The 18,307-nt window shown below is 48.1% G+C and overlaps 1 protein-coding gene across 1 annotated transcript in view; it reads right to left on the reverse strand.

The window, feature by feature from the left end:
- Positions 1-3,513: 3,513 nt before the first annotated feature.
- Nlrc3 (NLR family CARD domain containing 3) overlaps positions 3,514-18,307 on the reverse strand; it is a 19,699-nt gene continuing 4,905 nt past the window's right edge. The window contains exons 4-17 of the mRNA XM_029544744.1: positions 16,115-16,198; positions 15,229-15,312; positions 13,608-13,691; positions 11,342-11,425; positions 10,794-10,877; positions 9,996-10,079; positions 9,491-9,574; positions 8,946-9,029; positions 8,505-8,588; positions 5,662-5,745; positions 5,166-5,249; positions 4,340-4,423; positions 3,890-3,973; positions 3,514-3,604 (exon numbers count right to left, since the gene is read on the reverse strand). Coding sequence (XP_029400604.1) covers positions 3,514-3,604; positions 3,890-3,973; positions 4,340-4,423; positions 5,166-5,249; positions 5,662-5,745; positions 8,505-8,588; positions 8,946-9,029; positions 9,491-9,574; positions 9,996-10,079; positions 10,794-10,877; positions 11,342-11,425; positions 13,608-13,691; positions 15,229-15,312; positions 16,115-16,198 — 1,183 coding nt within the window. The remainder of the gene's footprint in view (positions 3,605-3,889; positions 3,974-4,339; positions 4,424-5,165; positions 5,250-5,661; positions 5,746-8,504; positions 8,589-8,945; positions 9,030-9,490; positions 9,575-9,995; positions 10,080-10,793; positions 10,878-11,341; positions 11,426-13,607; positions 13,692-15,228; positions 15,313-16,114; positions 16,199-18,307) is intronic.

An 18,307-nucleotide genomic window follows, 5' to 3' on the forward strand; every position in this document is an offset into this window, starting at 1 on the left:
AAGGAAGGAAAAGAAAAGAGAAGAGAAGAAAAGAGTGAGAGAGAAAGGAAAAGAAAAAAAAGAAAAAGAAAAGAAAAGATCACTGTGGGCTGAGCATGATACTGCATGTCTTTAATCCCAGCACTTTGAAGACAGGGCAGGTGGATCTCTGTGAGCTCAAGACTAGTCTGATCTACATAGAAAGATGTGGGCCAGCCAGGGCGTAGTGTTACAGGACGAGCTCAGGTGACGGCCTTAAACTAGATTCAAGTGTCTAAAGGGATGCTGGGAGGTTAAAAAGGCTTGGGGACTACACCTAATGGGAAAGTTGTATTGAAAAGTGCTTCGAGGGCTAGAGAGATGGCTCAGCGGGTAAGAGCACTGACTGCTCTTCCGAAGGTCCAGAGTTCAAATCCCAGCAACCACATGGTGGCTCACAACCACCCGTAATGAGATCTGATGCCCTCTTCTGGGATGTCTGAAGATAGTTACAGTGTACTCACATATAATAAATAAATAAATCTTTAAAAAAGAAAAGAAAAGAAAAGTACTTTGAGGCGCGGCGTCCTAGTTGAGAATTTGTTAACTGAGACAGCAGTCAGGAGGTTCAAGTAGCAAGTGTCAGGGACACTTTGGAACTATACTAACACACATGTAGTATGTATGTCTAGTCATGACTGACAAACACACAGTCAGGAGAGAGCTCCGGATACATTTATGGACAGAACACACTTATCCCTGTACTCTCCCAGAATTCTAGTAAAACCAGAGGGGTGAAGGGAGACAGAAGGAAGAATGAAGCAAAGGAGAGAGAAGCAGGGAGGAGGAAACTTTCATAGGGGGTAAACACACAAGGCTTCCAGGACCACAGCAGAGTGAATGCCAACCTCTGCTCAGTGATGTGGAAAACAGATGGAAGCGTTAAAGCTGGAGGAGCCAAGGCGAAGCATCATCCTACAGAATTAAAGTCTGAGATGGAAGGTAGCAGGATGCACTTAACAGCAGAAGGTGTGCTGTGGAGAGAATGCAGAAGGCAGCAGCAGAAACTGTCCAAATCAAACAAAAGACAAGCAGGGAGAAGGCCAATCCACTGTCCAGCTAGCAGCGCATCTCAGTCCAGACCCACAGTTTGGCTTCATTATAGTGAAGCAGCGAGACCTTGCTAGCCAGACAGCTGGGAAGCCTCGAGAGTGGACTCTGGACAGACTCTGAAAAGGGGAGCCGTGTAGGTCTGTAGAGCTTGCTCGGGGGTCTCTGGAGAGCACCCTTCTTCCTTACAGTGTTTGACCCTCATACCACACACTAGGCCCTCACACCACACACTAGGCCCTCACACCACACACTAGGCCCTCACACCACACACTAGACCCTCACACCACACACTAGGCTTCTACAGGTTAGAGCTTTCCCAGCGTTCGTTTGCTGGCTGACTGCTGTCCTGAAAGCTTCATCCAGAAACAAGGTAAGTCAGAAGGACAGAGCAGCATGGTGCCACTGCTGCTGCTGGCAGTGCAAGAGAAGGAGCCCAGGGCCACCTCAGAGCTGGACGGAGCCCCAGGCAGAAAGCAACATCATAAAAGTACCAAAGAAAGCTACCATTCTGTACCCAGGAACAATGCCCTTCAAACCAAAGGGGTGCACTTTCCCTTTCCAAGCAATGTCTCTGAAGGAGGTTGCAGTTTGCTCCAGACTGGGAGACAATTAAGGATGGTGTATTTCGTTGTTAGGGCTTTTTTTTTCTGTTTAATGTAAAACAGTCTCCAGGCTGCTGTAGCATCTTTGTGCAGGCAGGCCCGCTTAGTAGACAGTCCCTGCATTTGGGTTTTGTGTGGCCATACCGCTACAGTTAGGCTTAGGTAAACATTTTAGGCAGAGATACTCCATCAGTGCTGTGTCTCAATCACACGTGATGGTCACTTGTCCCACCTTAGTCACCTGTTTTCCTTTGTTTTCTTGGGATGGGATTTCATGTAGTACAAAGTGGTCTTGAATTCACTATGCATCCAAAGACCTGAACTCCTGATCCTCCTGCCTCCACCAAGTGCTGGGATTGCAGGCCATTCTTGGCTTAAGTCTAATCTCTTTGTCAAGGCTGCATTTGTCTCCTGAGTTGCTCTGTTGCCTCTTTTCCTACATAAACAGTGTCACCTCTCACTATCAACTGTCACCTGCCATGGTAACTCTTCTGAATACTCAAGTTTTAGGTTTTTGTTTTTAAACTCACTATTTAGTTTAAGCTAGCCTCAAATTTATGCTCCTCCTTTCTTGTCCTCAGGCACTAGAATTACGAGTGTGTGCCACATGTCCAGCTCCTGCATACTCATTTCTTTTTTTCCTTTTTGTTTTGTTGTTGTTGTTGTTGTTGTTGTTGTTGTTTTTATTTTTTTTTCTTTTTGATTTTTTACTCATTTCTTTTTAAGACAGGGTCTCACTATGTAGTTTCGGCTGTCCCGGAATTTACTAGGTAGACCAGGCTGGCCTCAAACTCACAGATTGCCTCTGCCTCTGCCTCTGCCTCTGCCTCTGCCTCTGCCTCTGCCTCTGCCTCTGCCTCTGCCTCTGCCTCTGCCTCTNCTGCCTCTGCCTCTGCCTCTGCCTCTGCCTCTGCCTCTGCCTCCCAAGTGCTGAGGTTAAAAAGGTGCGCCACCATGCCTGTACTTACTCTGTGGGCTTTATAAGCATTTATCTTAGTGCCTTAATTGAGACCTGTGATGTTCACATAGGTTTTCTTGTTTCAGTCAGAGAATGGAAGGAATTTGCCACAGGGTAGCACAGCTCATTTGTCTCCTTGGGGAAGGTACAGCCACTGTACAGGTTTTGAAAGCTTAAAATCAGGATAATGGCATCAAGGTATCAACACGTAATTCGCTATGGACAATCAGTGTGCTGGCTGACAACTATGGCAGGCATGGTAGATGTCTGAGAGATCTTACAAAGATTGTGGAGCCTTGAAGACTGAACCCTTACTCCAGAGTCTTAGCATTAACCTCTCGTTTATCTTGCCATATTTCTCATATCTTCTCCATATGTATCTAAGGGTCACACCCCAAAACTTTCTTCTTCTGTTGAAAAAAATGAACCCATTGTCACCTTTGGCAAGTTAATGTGCTTAATGGGCTTGAAGACTGCAGAGACTGAGGGTGCCAGCCGGTGAGTGTGCAGGGCGGGAACACTGTCCTTATCTTGTTGTCTTTTGTTCTTTTGAGTTGGGTCATGTGGAGACCCTGGGGATGAGTAAGCCAGGACCAGCCTCCTACTTTGTAGAGCTTTGAGACTTTGCTCCTGAGTGCCAGACCCTGGTGGCAGACCCTTTCCTTCTCCATCCCAGAACAGTAGCCATCTTTCCTTTGGCTGACCCTGGGCAGGCAAGGTGCCTATGAACCCTGCTGGAGCACCTTCCCCTCCTGTTGAGGAGACCAGCTTGAGAGCTGGCCCAGCAGCATCTCCGATCCCAGGAAGACTTGCAGAGACCAGAGGTCCTCTGAGCAGAAGCTTGTGGTGGAGTCTCTGCATGGTCCTCCAGACTTGCTTTCCTTACATCTCCACAGTGCAAGTGGGAGCATTTGTCTTGACAGCCTCTGAGATCATCCTGGCAGCAGATTCCCCAATGGGATTCCCCTGGAGACTAGGACAGAAGAGTTAGAGCAGACCTCAGCATCTTTAGGTTGTCTTTAGTAGAGTGATTGTCACTATAATGAATTCAGGACCCTACTGAATTTGCCCTTCTGGGATTCCTCCTACACACACCACTCTGGCATGTTCCTTCTTAGACCTAGTCTCTCCTGGAGTCGTCAGAGTGTCTTCAGATCACCTCACTCCCAGAACTGGACTAAAGGCAGAAACTGGTTTGGGAGCAGTTTTGGGGCTCAGCCAAAGTCGCTGGAAAAGATGGGTGCCACTCAGTACTCACTTAATATGGTGCAGGCCGTGGTTCTCAGACAGCGCAGAGGCAACAAATATGGCCCCATCCATCCCCAGCGAGTTCTCCTGGAGACTAGACAGAGAATGGAGAACCATGCTGAGTCTTCAGGACAGAAAAGATGTAAGGAGATGAGGATGACATGAGCAGTTCTGAGGTTGATTGTCCACAGGCACCATAGCAACCGCTAGATTGACATTTGACCTCTAAACTGTACGCAGGTACTTTACCCTAGACCATACATGTATTGTAAGTCAATTATAAGTAAATTATTTAAGGAGAATGAGCAAAGCTACCTTCGGTGGATGTGGTCAGTAATAGAACACTGCAGTCAGTTAACATGTAGAAGGAAGCAACCAAAGGAAATTGTGTACTTATCTGAAAAGTGCTGGCAGAAGTTGGCTGTTTTGTCTTGCGTGTGGGTCACACATGATCACTTACTTGAGTCTTCGGAGACTGGAGTTTAACTTCAAAGCATTTGCCAAGGCCTTGGCTCCAGCTGCCCCAACGTCGTTTCCTCGTAAGCTGTCAGGGCAAGTGAGAAGCCTGAGGTGCATAGATAGGCTGTGGGGTGACACTGATGTCCTTCAGATGGGTATGGGCCTATCTGGACATTACCAATCACAGGGATTGGGACTGTTTCTTCCTGTGCACTTAGAGGATGTCTGTCCTTTTTCTTTTTTCTTTTTTTTTTAAAAAAAAGATTTTATTTATTTAATGTATGTAAGTGCATTGTAGCTGTCTTCAGACACACCAGATCTCATTACAGATGGTTGTGAGCCACCATGTGGGTGCTGGGAATTGAACTCAGGACCTCTGGAAGAGCAGTCAGTGCTCTTAACAGCTGAGCCATCTCTGCAGCCCCGCCTGTCCTTTTTCTACTCCAGAGAAGGAAAGCGTAGGCTGAGATAGGAGCAGTGGCTCTCCATCCCGAGGTGCACAGTGCTCTGTGGCTACAGGACCCGAGAGAGCAGAAGGGACATGGGCATGTGGGGAGCCCCACCCACACCAGGAGTTGGCTGCTGATTCCTGGGGTGTAGGGTTGGGGGGATACCACTAAGTAGAGCCTGTTTGTCTGGAACAGGCCCAACCCATAATGCCATAGTGACTGCAGGGGAAGACAAAGTGGAAACGGAGAAGACAGAGCATAAAACCCACAAGATATGAAATTGTCTGTGTAGACGTCTGTCTTCACAGTTATTCCTTTGGAATCTGTAGCTTCAGAGTTTTTCAGCAAACATCTGTCAACAGCACCAGGAATACTCACTCAAGAATCTCCAAGGTTCTGTTCACAGCGAGGGCCTCCCCAAGTGCCTGGGCCCCCTGGCTACCAATGGAGGCCACCTGTAGGCTATACAAGAGGTAATGCAATCAATCAGTGGGTAATCGGCCTCCTGTGCTCCGGGCCCCTCCCTGCCCTGCACCAGGCTTCCCTCCCTACTCTGTTGCAAAATGGCACTAAGGATCATTTTCCTGTGATTCCTCCAAGAACATTGCATCTCCCACCTCTATTTTGACACCTGAGAACAAGGTCTAGATGTGGATGGAGATAGGGTGGTCTTCTGGAAGGACCTGGGGCGACTGCTGTCAGCACCTGCAGTCCTTCCTACATGCTTGATTACCCAATCACTAATATTAGAAAAGCCAAACAGCTTTCCCAGACTAATAAACAAAGGTGGCTGTGGCATGAGGGGGGGTGGCGAAGGGGGTGATCTACTTGGTGAGGGGGTGATCTACTTGGCTGCCATGCCCACAGGACTTACTAGAGAGCAGTGAGGGTTGTGTTGACCTTCAGTGCGCCAGCCACTGAGGAAGCTCCTTCATCCCCTATGGCATTCTCCTGTAAGCTGAACACAGTGTGACCCAGTGGTATAAACAAAGCTCTAGCCAACTCTCTGGGCGAGGTCTATGGGGTTGGCCCCTTTACACACACCAGACCTATATCGAGTCACCTTAGATAATTGTCTTTGTTGGGCAGCCATTGTGCCCTTGGCCTCATAATTAATGCACAGAGGAACTGAGGGAAGTCTGTGTGTATCTGAGCAAACTGTCCATGCAGATGAGAAGAGAAGTCTGTGTGTGTCTGAGCAAACTGTCCGAGACAGACAAGAAAAGAGACAGAAATTGCTATCAACAAGGTTTGAGACCAAAAGTATGCTTTTCAAAACCAACAGGAAGATTTACCTGGAGGCCTCTCTGCACCACTCTTCTAGGTGGGGAGGGAGGCTGTTTTTTGATAGAGTTTTCTGTGTACCCCTAACTGTCCTCAAATCCAGAAATCTTCCTCCCTCTGCCCCCGAATGCTGGGATTAAAGGCGTGCACCAGCACTGCCCTGCTCTGCCGTTCTTGCTGGCTAGGTTTTATGCATCTTTTCTCCTACTTCCAGTTGGAAGACAAAAGTAAATTCTGGGACAGTAAGTGGGGTTGGGACAAATGGACATTGCCATGTGTCAGGAAACACTTCGTATTCATTAGCAAGCATCTGAATGTGTCCCAGGTGCTGGGGGCCCAAAGCAACAAGCACCATTCTGCCATGTACTGGCTAGTGTTTGTCAAGTTGACCCAAACTAGAGTCATCTAAGACAAGTGAACAGGAACAGCCTGTGGCAAGCCTGTGGCTGATTTATGTATTATTTATTGAAGTGGGATGGTCCATCAAACTGTGGGTGGTGCTAACCCTGGGTAGGTAGTCCTGGGACATATAAGAAAATAAACTGAGCACGCCAAGAACAAGCCAGTGAGCAGCACCCCTCAGTGGTCTCCACCCCTTCTATCTCTAAGTTCCTGTCCTGGCTTCCTCAGAGATGGACTGGCTTACAAGCTGTAAGGGGAAATAAATCCTTTCCTTTCCAAGTTGGTGTTGGTCATGTGTTTTATTATAGCAATAGACAAGTAACTTATTAATAATGCCCTCTCAGAACTCAGCTAGGAAGGCACTATTAAATGAGCAAATCGATAGGCCAGGTCTAAGCTACAGGGAAGACCAGCGAAGGCCCTACCCCAGTGTGGTACCCAGAAGAAATAAACTAAGCCAAACCAAGGACTGAGAGAGAAAGCTGGAACATCTAAAGAAACCTGAGTTCATGGAATGATGAGGGCAGAGGCTTTGAAGTATGAGGAGGCAGAGCTTTGGGGACCTTGGAATCCAGGCTTCAGGGTTACATTCCACTCCACAGGTGCAGTCACTTTATAAGGTCAATGGATGTTTTGGAAAGCTCTCTGGTAACAGCTTGAAGAGGATGGCCTAGCTGTGGATGGAGGTCACACAGTGTGTTGATATGGCTTGGATGGTAGCAGTTGACAGAAGTCTTAGGAGGGGCAGTGGAGAAGAAGTAGCAGGACTTACAGATGAGCTGGGAGTGGTGGGAGCCCAGCCCCAGGCTTGCACAGTGATTGGTCCCGGGGGTCAGAGGGAGAACTAAGAAGCAGGTCTGCATGCAAAGAAATGCAGCAGCTTGCAATACCTGAGCCACTGAGGGTACAAGGCAACATGGCTGTGGACCGCTGTGCTGGAAAGGACACTGCTGGGTTAGTTTCCGAGTTACTTTTCTATTGCTTTGATAACACACCATGGCCAAGGCAACTTAGAGAAGAAAGAGTTTATTGGAGGCTTACAGTTTCAGAGGATGTGAGTCTAGGACCATCGTCATCATAGTGGAGAATGTGGCAGCAGGCAGCTGACAGACATGGTGCTGGAACAATAGCTAAGAGCTTATATCTGGATCCACAGGCATAAGACAGGGAGCACTAACTGGGAATAGCTTGTGTTTTTGAAGCCTCACAGTCCATCCCCACTATCTCACTTCCTCCAACATAGCCACACCTCATCCTAACCATACAGTTCCACCAACTTCAAATATATGAGCCCATGGGGGCTGTTCTCATTCAAACCACCCATGGGAGTCATTAGGAGTTGAGCAACTGGAACCCTGAGGAACACCAGTGTCTTAAAACAGCAAGAGAGAGTGAGAAGGGCCAGCTAGAGAAGATGTATGAAAGATGGAGAAGAAACTAAAAGGTGACACAAAGGAGGCTCGGGCATCTAAGCCTTGGGCTGTGGAGGTGGCTCAGTGGGTAAAGGCTTGCCTTGTAAGCAGAAGGTCCCGAGTTAAGATGCCCACAGCCCACATAAAGCTAGATGCAGTAGCACATATCTGTAACTCTAGCTCTCCTCCAGGGAGACTGGGAGCAAATGAGAAACCCCAGAAGCTCGCAGCCAGATTGCCTGGCATATATAGAAAGAGGGAAAAATGAACTGTCTCAAGGTTAAAGGCAAGGACCAGCACACTCACAAACTTAACACACACACAAACACACCAGTATTTTCTGTGAAGCCCTAGATGTCCTGGTCACTCTGTAGACCAGGCTGGCCTCAAATTCACAGATCCACTTGCCTCTTCCTCCCAAGTGCTGGAATTAAAGTTGAACCACCACATCCCAGCGCCCACCCAACCCCCCTCTTCCTTGCCTCCCTCCCTCCCTCCAGGCCTCCAGGTGAGGACTGAAACAAGGACTGAAAGCTTATGGTAGAGGAAACTATTTTTAAAGATCATCAGACCTTCCTTGTATCTGGAAACTACCCCTCATCCCCACAGGCCAGCTTACTCTAAGGTTGTCAGGGTCCTGTTCAGCTGGAGTGCTTGTCCCAGGGCCCTGGCTGCACCAGCCTGGATGAAGTTCCACTGCAGGCTGGAAAGATACAGACCCATAACCACATGGCGCAAGAATAGACTGGAGAGGCTCTAGGGATCCAGGAGGTCTGGTGGCTGGGTGAGTCTGTGTAGGATCTGGCAGGGGGATTCCTGAAGTTCCCTTAAGACTCAGCCCCCAGAGGGCCAGTGTTTTACTAAGGGTAGCCATGGGAATAAGCTCAGATATTCTCCATGAAGCACAGGCAACCATGAGTCACAGCCATGACGCCTGCCTCACAAGCTAGGTCTATCTGAGGATAACCTCAGAAACCCAAATCCAGGTTCCATCTACCATACTTGGTTTGTGAGTAGCCCTGCAGCTGAGGAGAATAGAGACTGGGGAGGGGAGACTTACTGAAGGTGTGTGAGAGAGTGGTTTTCTCCCACAGCTACTGCAATGGCCTGGGCACCTCGGTCATGGAGGAGATTAGCTGTCAGGCTAACAGAAAGGGAACAGGAGTTAGTAAGGCGCTACCACGAAGCCCCCATCCTGGTCACTAAGAGTTCAGTTCCCCATCCTCCCCAAAACACAGTCAGCACTGATACTGAGTTTGTGTGGCTCCTGCTTACGGAGAACTCTGGTGTGCCAAGAGTACTCAGTGTCATTACAGGGTGTGCCACCAGGACACTAGAACCAAAAACAGGACTTACTGCCTATCGGCAGGGTTCCATGCCAACTCCTTAGGGTCCTCTCCCATGTGCTTATCCATCTCCAGGGATAAGGCTGGAGAGTTCTCATGTCAGGGTTGCCAATAGATACCAGGTCTCCTTGCTGACCCTTCCCAAATCAAGCCCTTGTCCAACCTTGTACGCTCTGACGATGCCAAGGTCTAGCCCACCGTAATGGTGAGCTGAGCAAGGGGAGAAGCGAATCCCCCTTTGACCCTGTCTACCACGTACTCCAAGCGCTTCAGAGTGTTGTTCCTGCAGAGAGCTTGAGCGAGGGCCTGGGCTCCCTCTGGGCTGATGGAGTTTTCTCGTAGGCTGAGGAGACATAAGACTGGGCATTCAGTCATGTAAGTGAGGCTTCTGACAGAGCAAGCCCAGGTTCTAGGCTTTTCAAACCCCAAGAAACCACAGGCCCTTTGTCTCCTGGGACAAAATGTGAAGGAACCTGTTCCAGCCGGCCGGGGTTCTACTCGGTGTCCTACTCTAGACTGCCAACAGTCGAGAACACACCAGAGGAAAAGGGTGGGATCTGAGTTAAGAGGAACAAATGGCCCCTGAAGGACTTGTACTTAGGGGAGCAGCCCACTAGTGCCACAGCTGACAAAGTAGGGAAAGGGAGAGTGCCTCATTCTAGATCCATTGTACCAACTACAGATTTCTCCAGTCCCAGGGGCCTTGTATTCCCACTGGTCAAAGGGACAACATCCCGGCTGTGGGGTTGGGGGTCAGGGCTTACTTGAGACTGGAGAGTGTCTGGTTACTGCAGAGGGCTCGCATCAGCACCGTCACTCCCATGTCACTGATGGAATTGCTCTGTAGGCTGCAGACATGGGACTGTTGATGTGGCTGTCCTGGGACCTGGAGGGAGGTGTCTGACCCAGCCTGGAGCCATGCCCATGGGATTCAGCAGGGAGCTGGGCCCCTAGGACCTGCTCTCCTCATCCCCCTTTCCTCTCCCATCACCACTTTCGAGCTCCTGCCAGCTCAAGGCCAGGAGACCTAGCCTGTCCTGTCTCCTCGAGGAGACAAGCCCTGAGGTTTGCAGCCTTGACATGGGGCTGCAAACATGTTAGGTTCACCACAGAGAGAATGACATGGCAAAGCCATCCTAACGTGGCAGCAGAATGCAGCCAGCCCCGCCCCACTTCCAAAGCTTCAGCCACTGGTGCTCACTTAGGACAAGGCATATAGACACTGTTTCGTAAAAACTGCAGAGAAGCCAGGCGTGGTGGCGCACACCTTTAATCCCAGCACTCGGGAGGCAGAGGCAGGCGGATTTCTGAGTTCAAGGTCAACCTGGACTACAGTGTGAGCTCCAGGACAGCCAGGGCTATACAGAGAAACCCTGTTTCGAAAAACAAAAAACAAAACAAAACAAAAAAGCCCTGTAGAGAAGTGAGCTATGGACAAAACAGGACAAAAGATGGACAGAGGGGCAGAGACAGCACTGGGCTAGGGTTGGTAGGGCTTTCTCATGGAAATGGGCTCAGGCAAGGGTGATTATCAACCATGAAGGGTTCCCAGGCAGACTCACTCTAAGTTCTCCAGGCCCTGGTTCACCTTGAGGGCCTCAGCCAGGGCTATGGCACCTCTGTCGCCAATGGTATTACTGGAAAACCTGCAAGAGACACATGGTGGTGGGTCGCACCTAGGCATCAGAGCTCAGAGGTGACTACCTCTGTCTCAAGGCTGTCCAGTGCAATTGGGCCTCAGTTGTCCTCATCAGTAGTTGCTGCGGGTGATCAGGTGACCCCAATCGTAACTCTTTGGAGTTAGCCCTTAGAGGTATGAGACTTTATATGAAGATGGCCAAGAGATGATGTTTCCTTCTAAGAGCAGGGAAGCAGGAATGAAAGTATGCCTGTGAGGTTTGAGGCCCGCCCAGTCCTTCCCTAAACCCCTCAGAGACCCCTCTTTGTATCCAGTTAGCCATCAACCTATCCACTCCTATATCCACCTACCTCCCATCCATCTACTCCTCCATCTCATCCCCTCATCCATTCCCCCCACCACAAGTATGTAGGGAGGGCTGGTCTTCTGCTTGACCCGAGAATACCAAGTTGGTCTTTTGGCCTTTCTCACATGAGTGCTTTCAGGCTCCTGTTCTGCTTCAAGGCATCTGCCATCTGCCGGGCTCCTGTGAGCCCAATTAGGTTCTTCTGTAGCCTGTGAGCGATGAGAAGGGTCTGTCAGCAAAGCCAGTCACAGTCACACCCAGGCCAAAGCCAGTCTGGGTTGCAGGTGCAAGATCAAGGACAAATAGGGGACCATCTCCATTTACACTCAAAGGGTCTGTTGACAGAGTTAAGGGGAAAGGGCAGCTGGAAGCAGGAGGCTGAGCATGCTCAACAGCCCCCTGTATGAGAGACTTCATGCACAAGCTGGCCAGCTAGCAAGGTTGAGTTCCCATCTGGATCCCTCCCACCTCAAGAAACTTCCCAGGCAGGCTGGGCGTGGTGGCACACGCCTTTAATCCCAGCACTTGGGAGGCAGAGGCAGGTGGATTTCTGAGTTCGAGGCCAAGAAACTTCCCAGGCAAGAGATACAGGACAGATGGGAAAGGACCTCTCCTGTGTAAAGTTAGAACCCCCTCCATACAATGGAAAGACAGGGAGCCATGAGATGCTTGCCCTTGAGAATGCGATGGAAGGGGACACCTCTGCTGGGCTGTGGAAGGGTGGGACCTCTGTCTTTGCAACCTCACTGACAGTTGTGCATGATGTTGCTTAATATGGTCACATTAGTGCTTTTTCAATAAAAGAGTGCAGTGTTCTTTTCCTACATCGTGGGGATGATTTTCTGGGTTGGCAGTTGTTTTTGTTTTTGTTTTTGTTTTCAGTAATTCTTCATACTTATTTGAAGTGGAAACTTATGGTTTCTTTGGAAAGTCAGTTGTGTTGAATGGTTTTTTGCTGGGGCAAACACAAAGGTCAACGTTGTGGATAGCCCTGGGGCCAATTATATTTGATGTTAATTCTGTTCTCCCTTGAGTGGTTGTGAACAAGGAATGAGTCAGCACTCAGGTGACATCCTGTAAACCTGCTTCCCACCTTAATTTGTAAAATAAAGGAGAGCTGATGATTGGGCAGATAAAAGGGAAGGTGGAGCAGAAGGTGGAGAAGAGAAGAAGAAAATGGGAGAGGGAGAAGATGAAGAGGAGGAGGAAGAAGAAAGGCAGAGCAGAAGCACATGGCCTGGAGAAACCGCAAGTTCTAAGGGAATAGATAGATGAAGAAGATGGTAGTGTAGCGGTAGATCTGCCCAGTCTAGGCGCACAGCATGTATTCATATTAATTGAGTTGTATTTTCATTGCCAGGGTATATTTGGGTTAGAGATTTATTTACCACAACACAACGTGATAAAGGATTCTCCACTAATGAAAAGTATGTATTGGTTCACCTTACACTGCATAGCTGAGTTCCGTTTCTCATGACTCCATAGAAAGAAATGCACCAAAAATTTCTGGGCAGTTTCTTGCCGCTTCCTCGGACTCTGGCCAATTGGCAGAGTGATGTCAGCTGAGACAGACTCACACGCCTAGGCAGACACGTGATATTTGGAGGGCGTACAAATAGGACTCAGTGGACAGTGACAGGGACTTGCATAGCTAGCTTTGCAATGCTTCTTGGTCTCATATCTTCACTGCTCTTCACATCCTTGAGAGAGGCAGAGCAAAGAACTGTCCCTGGCATCCCTGCTGGTTCCTCCTGCTGTCTTGTGCTAGGCCTGTGCCAATGCTGTTGATTCCTGTTTGCTATCCAGACACTACTGAACCGGACGGACTGCTGGTGTATTGGTGAAGTATTTGCAAGTGGATCAAGCTGCAACTGCTGAATCCTGAAAACTAAACTGTTGACTTCCTGACAACACAGATGGGATTTGCTCCAAAGAACAATTTCTAAACAGGTCCACTTCCCCTGTATCCTAGTAATTTTTTTTTTTTTTTTTTTTTTGGTTTTTTGAGACATGGTTTCTTTGTATAGCCCTGGCTGTCCTGGAACTCACTCTGTAAACCAGGCTGGCCTCAAACTCAGAAATCCGCCTGCCTCTGCCTCCCGAGTGCTGGGACTAAAGGTGTGTGCCACCACGCCCGGCCCTAGTAATCTTTCTTTTCCACTACCTCTGGTGGGTGGTGGGCTAGAAGGGAGGTTAAAGCATTTCAGAACCATCATTAAAAGTAGGTTTTGAAAAACCAAAGCTAAACCTATTCTCTGCAAAAGCAGGTAACGTTTTTCAGGGTCTATACAGGTAGGTCAGAAAGCCTCAGGATTGTCTCCTGTTCTCTCTGTCAGGAGCAAGGCAGAGGCCAGCAGGAGGAAGGGGGCAGTGGGAGTCATGTCCACTCACTGTAGCATGGAGATGGTCTGGTTGGAGACCAGGGCCTCAGCCATGCACATGACGCCATCATCCTTGATCATGTTGCTTTGGAGGCTACAGAGGCAAGGAGGGATGTGTTACCAGCAGAGCAAGAGATGCCCAGCAGTGGCCTGAACTCATACTGCAGTGGGGATACCTGCCTTAGAGGCCCAAGACAGGAGGCAACTGACTTCTGTGAAAAATTTACCAATGATGACCTTTTCAAGGTCCATCACCGGGAAAGACCGTTAGCCTTCCTGGATGGAGTCTCTGAGTAGCTGCTCGCCAACTAGAGACAAAGTGGCCGTGCTATCTGTTGGTATAATTAGTGAGGTCAGGTAGTTCCCATTGCAGTCAAGAGCCACAGTACCCAGGTAACAGTGGAGAAGTGGCAAAGCTGGAAGCCTCACACTGCTGGCGAGACTGTCCAGCCTCTGTGGGATAGTCTGGCAGTTCTTAACTTAGACTTGCATGTGCCCTAGCAATTCTGTTTCTAGGTATGTTCTCCAAAGGATTAAAGACAGGTACTTGAATACTTCTACACAAATGTCGCAGGCGGCATTATTCACAATAGTCAAAAGATAGAAGCTGCATAGAAGTGTGAAAAAGACACATTACATGTCTGTCTGCACGTGAATGGGTAAGCAGATGGTGCTCTGCCCATACAGTAGAATACTATTCAGGTATAAAATGCAAGAAAATACCAATATGCTACAATATTGATGAACTTGAAAATATTATGCTAGTTGAAGAAGACAGACACAAAGCTCTTATTGTATAACTCCATTTATATGAAATGTCCAGAATCAATAAATCAGTAGAAAACTTAATAAGGACTGGGAGAAAAGGAGAAAGAGAGCAAATACTAAGAGTCAAAAACATTTTGAAACTAGACAGAGGAAGTAGTTGTACAATATTGTGAATGTATAAAATGCCAGTGAATGATAAACTTCAAAATGATAAGATTGCATAGAATTAAATTTCAATAAAAAAACAAAAACTTTGCCAGGCAGTGGTAGCCCACACCTTTAATCCCAGAATTTGAGAGGCAAAGAGAAGTGGATCTCTGAGTTCAAGGTCAGCCTGATCTATATCAGTTCCAGGACAGCCAGGGCTACACAGAGAAACCCTGTCTTAAAAAACCAAACCAAGGGCTGGTGAGATGGCTCAGTGGGTAAGAGCACCCAACTGCTCTTCTGAAGGTCTGGAGTTCAAATCCCAGCAACCACATGGTGACTCACAACCATCCATAAAAAGATCTGAAGACAGCTACAGTGTACTTACTTAAATAAGTAAATAAATCTTTTTTTTAAAAAAAAAAAAAACCAAACCAGACAAAAACACTCTCCTGGGGCTGGGTGTGGTAGTGCACACCTTTAATTCCATTTCTTAGGAGGCAGAGACAGGCGGAACTGTAGTCTGACCTACATAGCAAGCTCCAGGCCAGCCAAGACTACCTACAGAATCGGGAGAATCTGGAATGTGAAGCTTGATGACACCCCAAAGTCTCCATGTTTAATCCTCCCCCACTTTACAGCATCTCCTATAGCCAGGGTTTTGTTTTCTGGGCCCTTTCCTGCCACAGGGCCAGGAGTGCCACAGGTCCACATACCTTAGAGAAGTTAGCGTTCGGTTTATCTTCAGAGCATCGGCCAGAGCCTTAGCCCCTGGTGGTCCAATGCTGTTACTCCGGAGGCTAGAAGAAACAAGAGAAGGGAAGCTACTGAGGTGGGAAGAGGGGTAAAAAGGCACCACCATTTTATGTCTATAATCATAAAGGGAATGAATTGGGATTAAGGCTTTCACATTTGATGAAACCATGGCAGAGATCATGTATGTGGTGTGTGTGTGTGTGTGTGTGTGTTTGTGTATGTGTGTGTTATTGTATTCTGTGTGGAAACATTACCTGTCAATAAAAAAAAAAAAAAAGGCCTATTAACTGAAGCAGAAATAGGAAGGGGGGGGTTCCGGCAGAGAGAGAGGAATTCTGGACTAGAGTCAGGTGCAGGAAGAGAATCACCCAGAATGCTGATGGAGACAGCCATAGGTACCTGAGGAGAGACGGGAGGTAACTAGCCGTGTGGCAGGAGTTAGAGTAGAATAAACAGGTTAAGTTGTGAGCTAGTCAGAGAATGAGCCCAAGCAAGTCTCAGAGTCATTATTTCAGGTGGTCATGGGTAGAAAGGCCCACTGCTAATATATATACACACACGTGTGTGTGTGTGCATGTGCATGTGTGAGCTAAGTGTGACAGAGACAGTTCCAGGTCAGGGTCAAGAATCAAGCGTTTTGTGAAATGAAGTTCAAGAGACAATCAGTGGGGTTGCTTTCTCAGCTTTCCTGGAAGAACACGTGGTCTCAAGAGCTCAGCCACTGACTATTCTAAATGGGCTGAGTCTGGGAGTGGGAGAAGGGATGGAGAAAATCAAGATAGTCAAAGAAGGGAGAGAGCTTAAGTTTCCCTTATCCCAGGGGCCCGGAGTGTGTGTCCTACTTACTCGAGTGTGACGAGGCTTCTGTTAACCAGGAGGGATCTGGCCAGGGCTTTGGCTCCTTTGTTACCGATCTGATTCTCAGCCAGGCTGCCAGAGGAAAGGGAGGAGAAAAGGGAGGAAAGGGAGGAAAGGGAGAAGAGTGCTTATTTCAAGCTCGTGACTCATTGCCTCCTCTTTGATATTAGGCTCATGGTTAACCCTTGCTTCCTCAACATCACTCACATGGATATGAGCAGAGACAAAGTGACTGCGGAGTGGGAAGTCAGGTTTAGGAAGCCCCCTGAGCCAGGGAAGATAGAGTCAAGAGTGGACCAGACGGTCTTCATCCCGACAAAAGGGCCCAAGAAAACTTATCTAGCACCTTGCACAATACATACTTTACAAATGTGCAGCCAAGATGATAGAAGTCTTGCATTTGGAGCCAGGAAGGTGGCTGAGAGGGTAAAAGAACTTGCTACCAAGCCTCACAACCTAAATTTGATCTCCAGAACTCAAATAATGGAAGGATAAAACCGACTCTTATGATTGTCCTCTGACCTCTACATGTGTGCTGTGGTGTGTGCATTTATACAACACAGAGAGAGGGGGGAGAGGGAGGGGAGGGGATGAGGAGGGAGAGGAAGAGAAAGGGAGAGGGGAGAGAGAGACAGAGAGACAGAGAGACAGAGAGACAGACTAGCACAAATACAGTAAATGCAGTAAAAGTCTTTATACTGGATTTGCTGATATTAAAAAGTTCTTCCATATAGACCCTAACCAGCGGCATAAGGTTCATGTGGCTCTCAAGGAAAAGCAAAATATCAAATGCTGGTGCTGGTTTCTGTGGTTCAAATGCCCCAAACCATGGCGACTTCCAAGTACCATTGGCTTATGAAATTCCTGAAGAAGAGATAGTGCTCAGAAACTAGTACAAACTAGTCTGAGCAGGCCATGAGTACTAGGCTTCCTCTAGTACAAGACAGCAAACGGCAGAAATAGACCACAAAATTAACTTTTAAGTTTAAAAAAAAAGGTTCGCCTTTCTGCACCTGGAAAGGAGGTCCAGAGGCATCCAGTGGGTGCACTCGGTTTTGCTTCCTGAGTTGACAACGATTTTTAGTTCTGTAGCCAACAGCCTAGGATCGAGCTCGCCACAGGTATCCCTGCAATGTTTGAATCGAGTGTCTTCCAAAGGAGTTCAGGATCCTGGTACCAGGGCCACCAGGAAGGCGAAGGGGAGCTAAGTGGGCCAGGCCTGCGATGCCCACAGTTCTCCCTCTGTGCATTTTATCTGGCACTTTTCAAATGAGCTCCATCACTTAAAAGTAAGTCTGAGCCAGGGGTAGTGGCGCACACCTTTAATCTCAACACTAAGGAAGCAGAGACTAGCCTGGTTTACATGTGAGTTCAAGGCCAGTCAGGACTGCAAAACAAACAAACAAATAAACAAATTTGAATACTAGCCAGGTATGGGGATACACATCTGTTTTTCTAGAACTTGGAAGGTTGGGGATCCTGAGTTCAAGGCCGGCCTGGACTACAGAAGACCTTGTTTCCCTGCCCTCCGGCGTCAAAATGTTTGAAGACCAGCCCACTTTTGTTGACCCAGGACTTATGTATAAATAATATCTCATAAGAAGCCGTATGTGTTTTTCTGCAGTGATGTGGACATTGTAAACTGGTGTCACTGAGGACCAGAAAGGGAAAGCATGAACGTAGGAGACGTGGCTGTCTTCGGAATCATTTCTGAACCTGTTTCAGCAACACTAATGGTGGATATTTTGTCGTGTGCTGAAGGCCTAGAGCTGCCTGTGAGACAACAGACGTGAGACGCTGTCAAGACCATCTCTCTCCCAGAGCAGTTACATTTTCATCCTTCCCAAGCAAGGCACAGCCAGCGCCCACCTCCTCCCTAAGCCTCTCCTCTAAAGTTCCTCCACAATTCTCCGGAGCCTACAGCACTGATCTGTCCACATTGCTTACGTCTGAAAGTGTGACATTTTGTAAGCATTTAAGTCAGCGTAAGCAATGTGATTTTATTTTATTTGAGATAGGACCTCATTATGTGTAGTCCAGGTAATCCTGTCTCAGCCTCAGGAGCGCTGGGATCATAGGCATGTACGTCGCACCCAGATAAAGACTTTAAATTTAAATGTTTAAAAACAGACTGAGGATTAGCTCAAGTAGGTGAAGTGCATGCCTACCATGCATGACACC

The sequence above is a fragment of the Mus pahari genome, chromosome 12, assembly GCF_900095145.1.
Source record: "Mus pahari chromosome 12, PAHARI_EIJ_v1.1, whole genome shotgun sequence".
Lineage (NCBI taxonomy): Eukaryota > Metazoa > Chordata > Mammalia > Rodentia > Muridae > Mus > Mus pahari.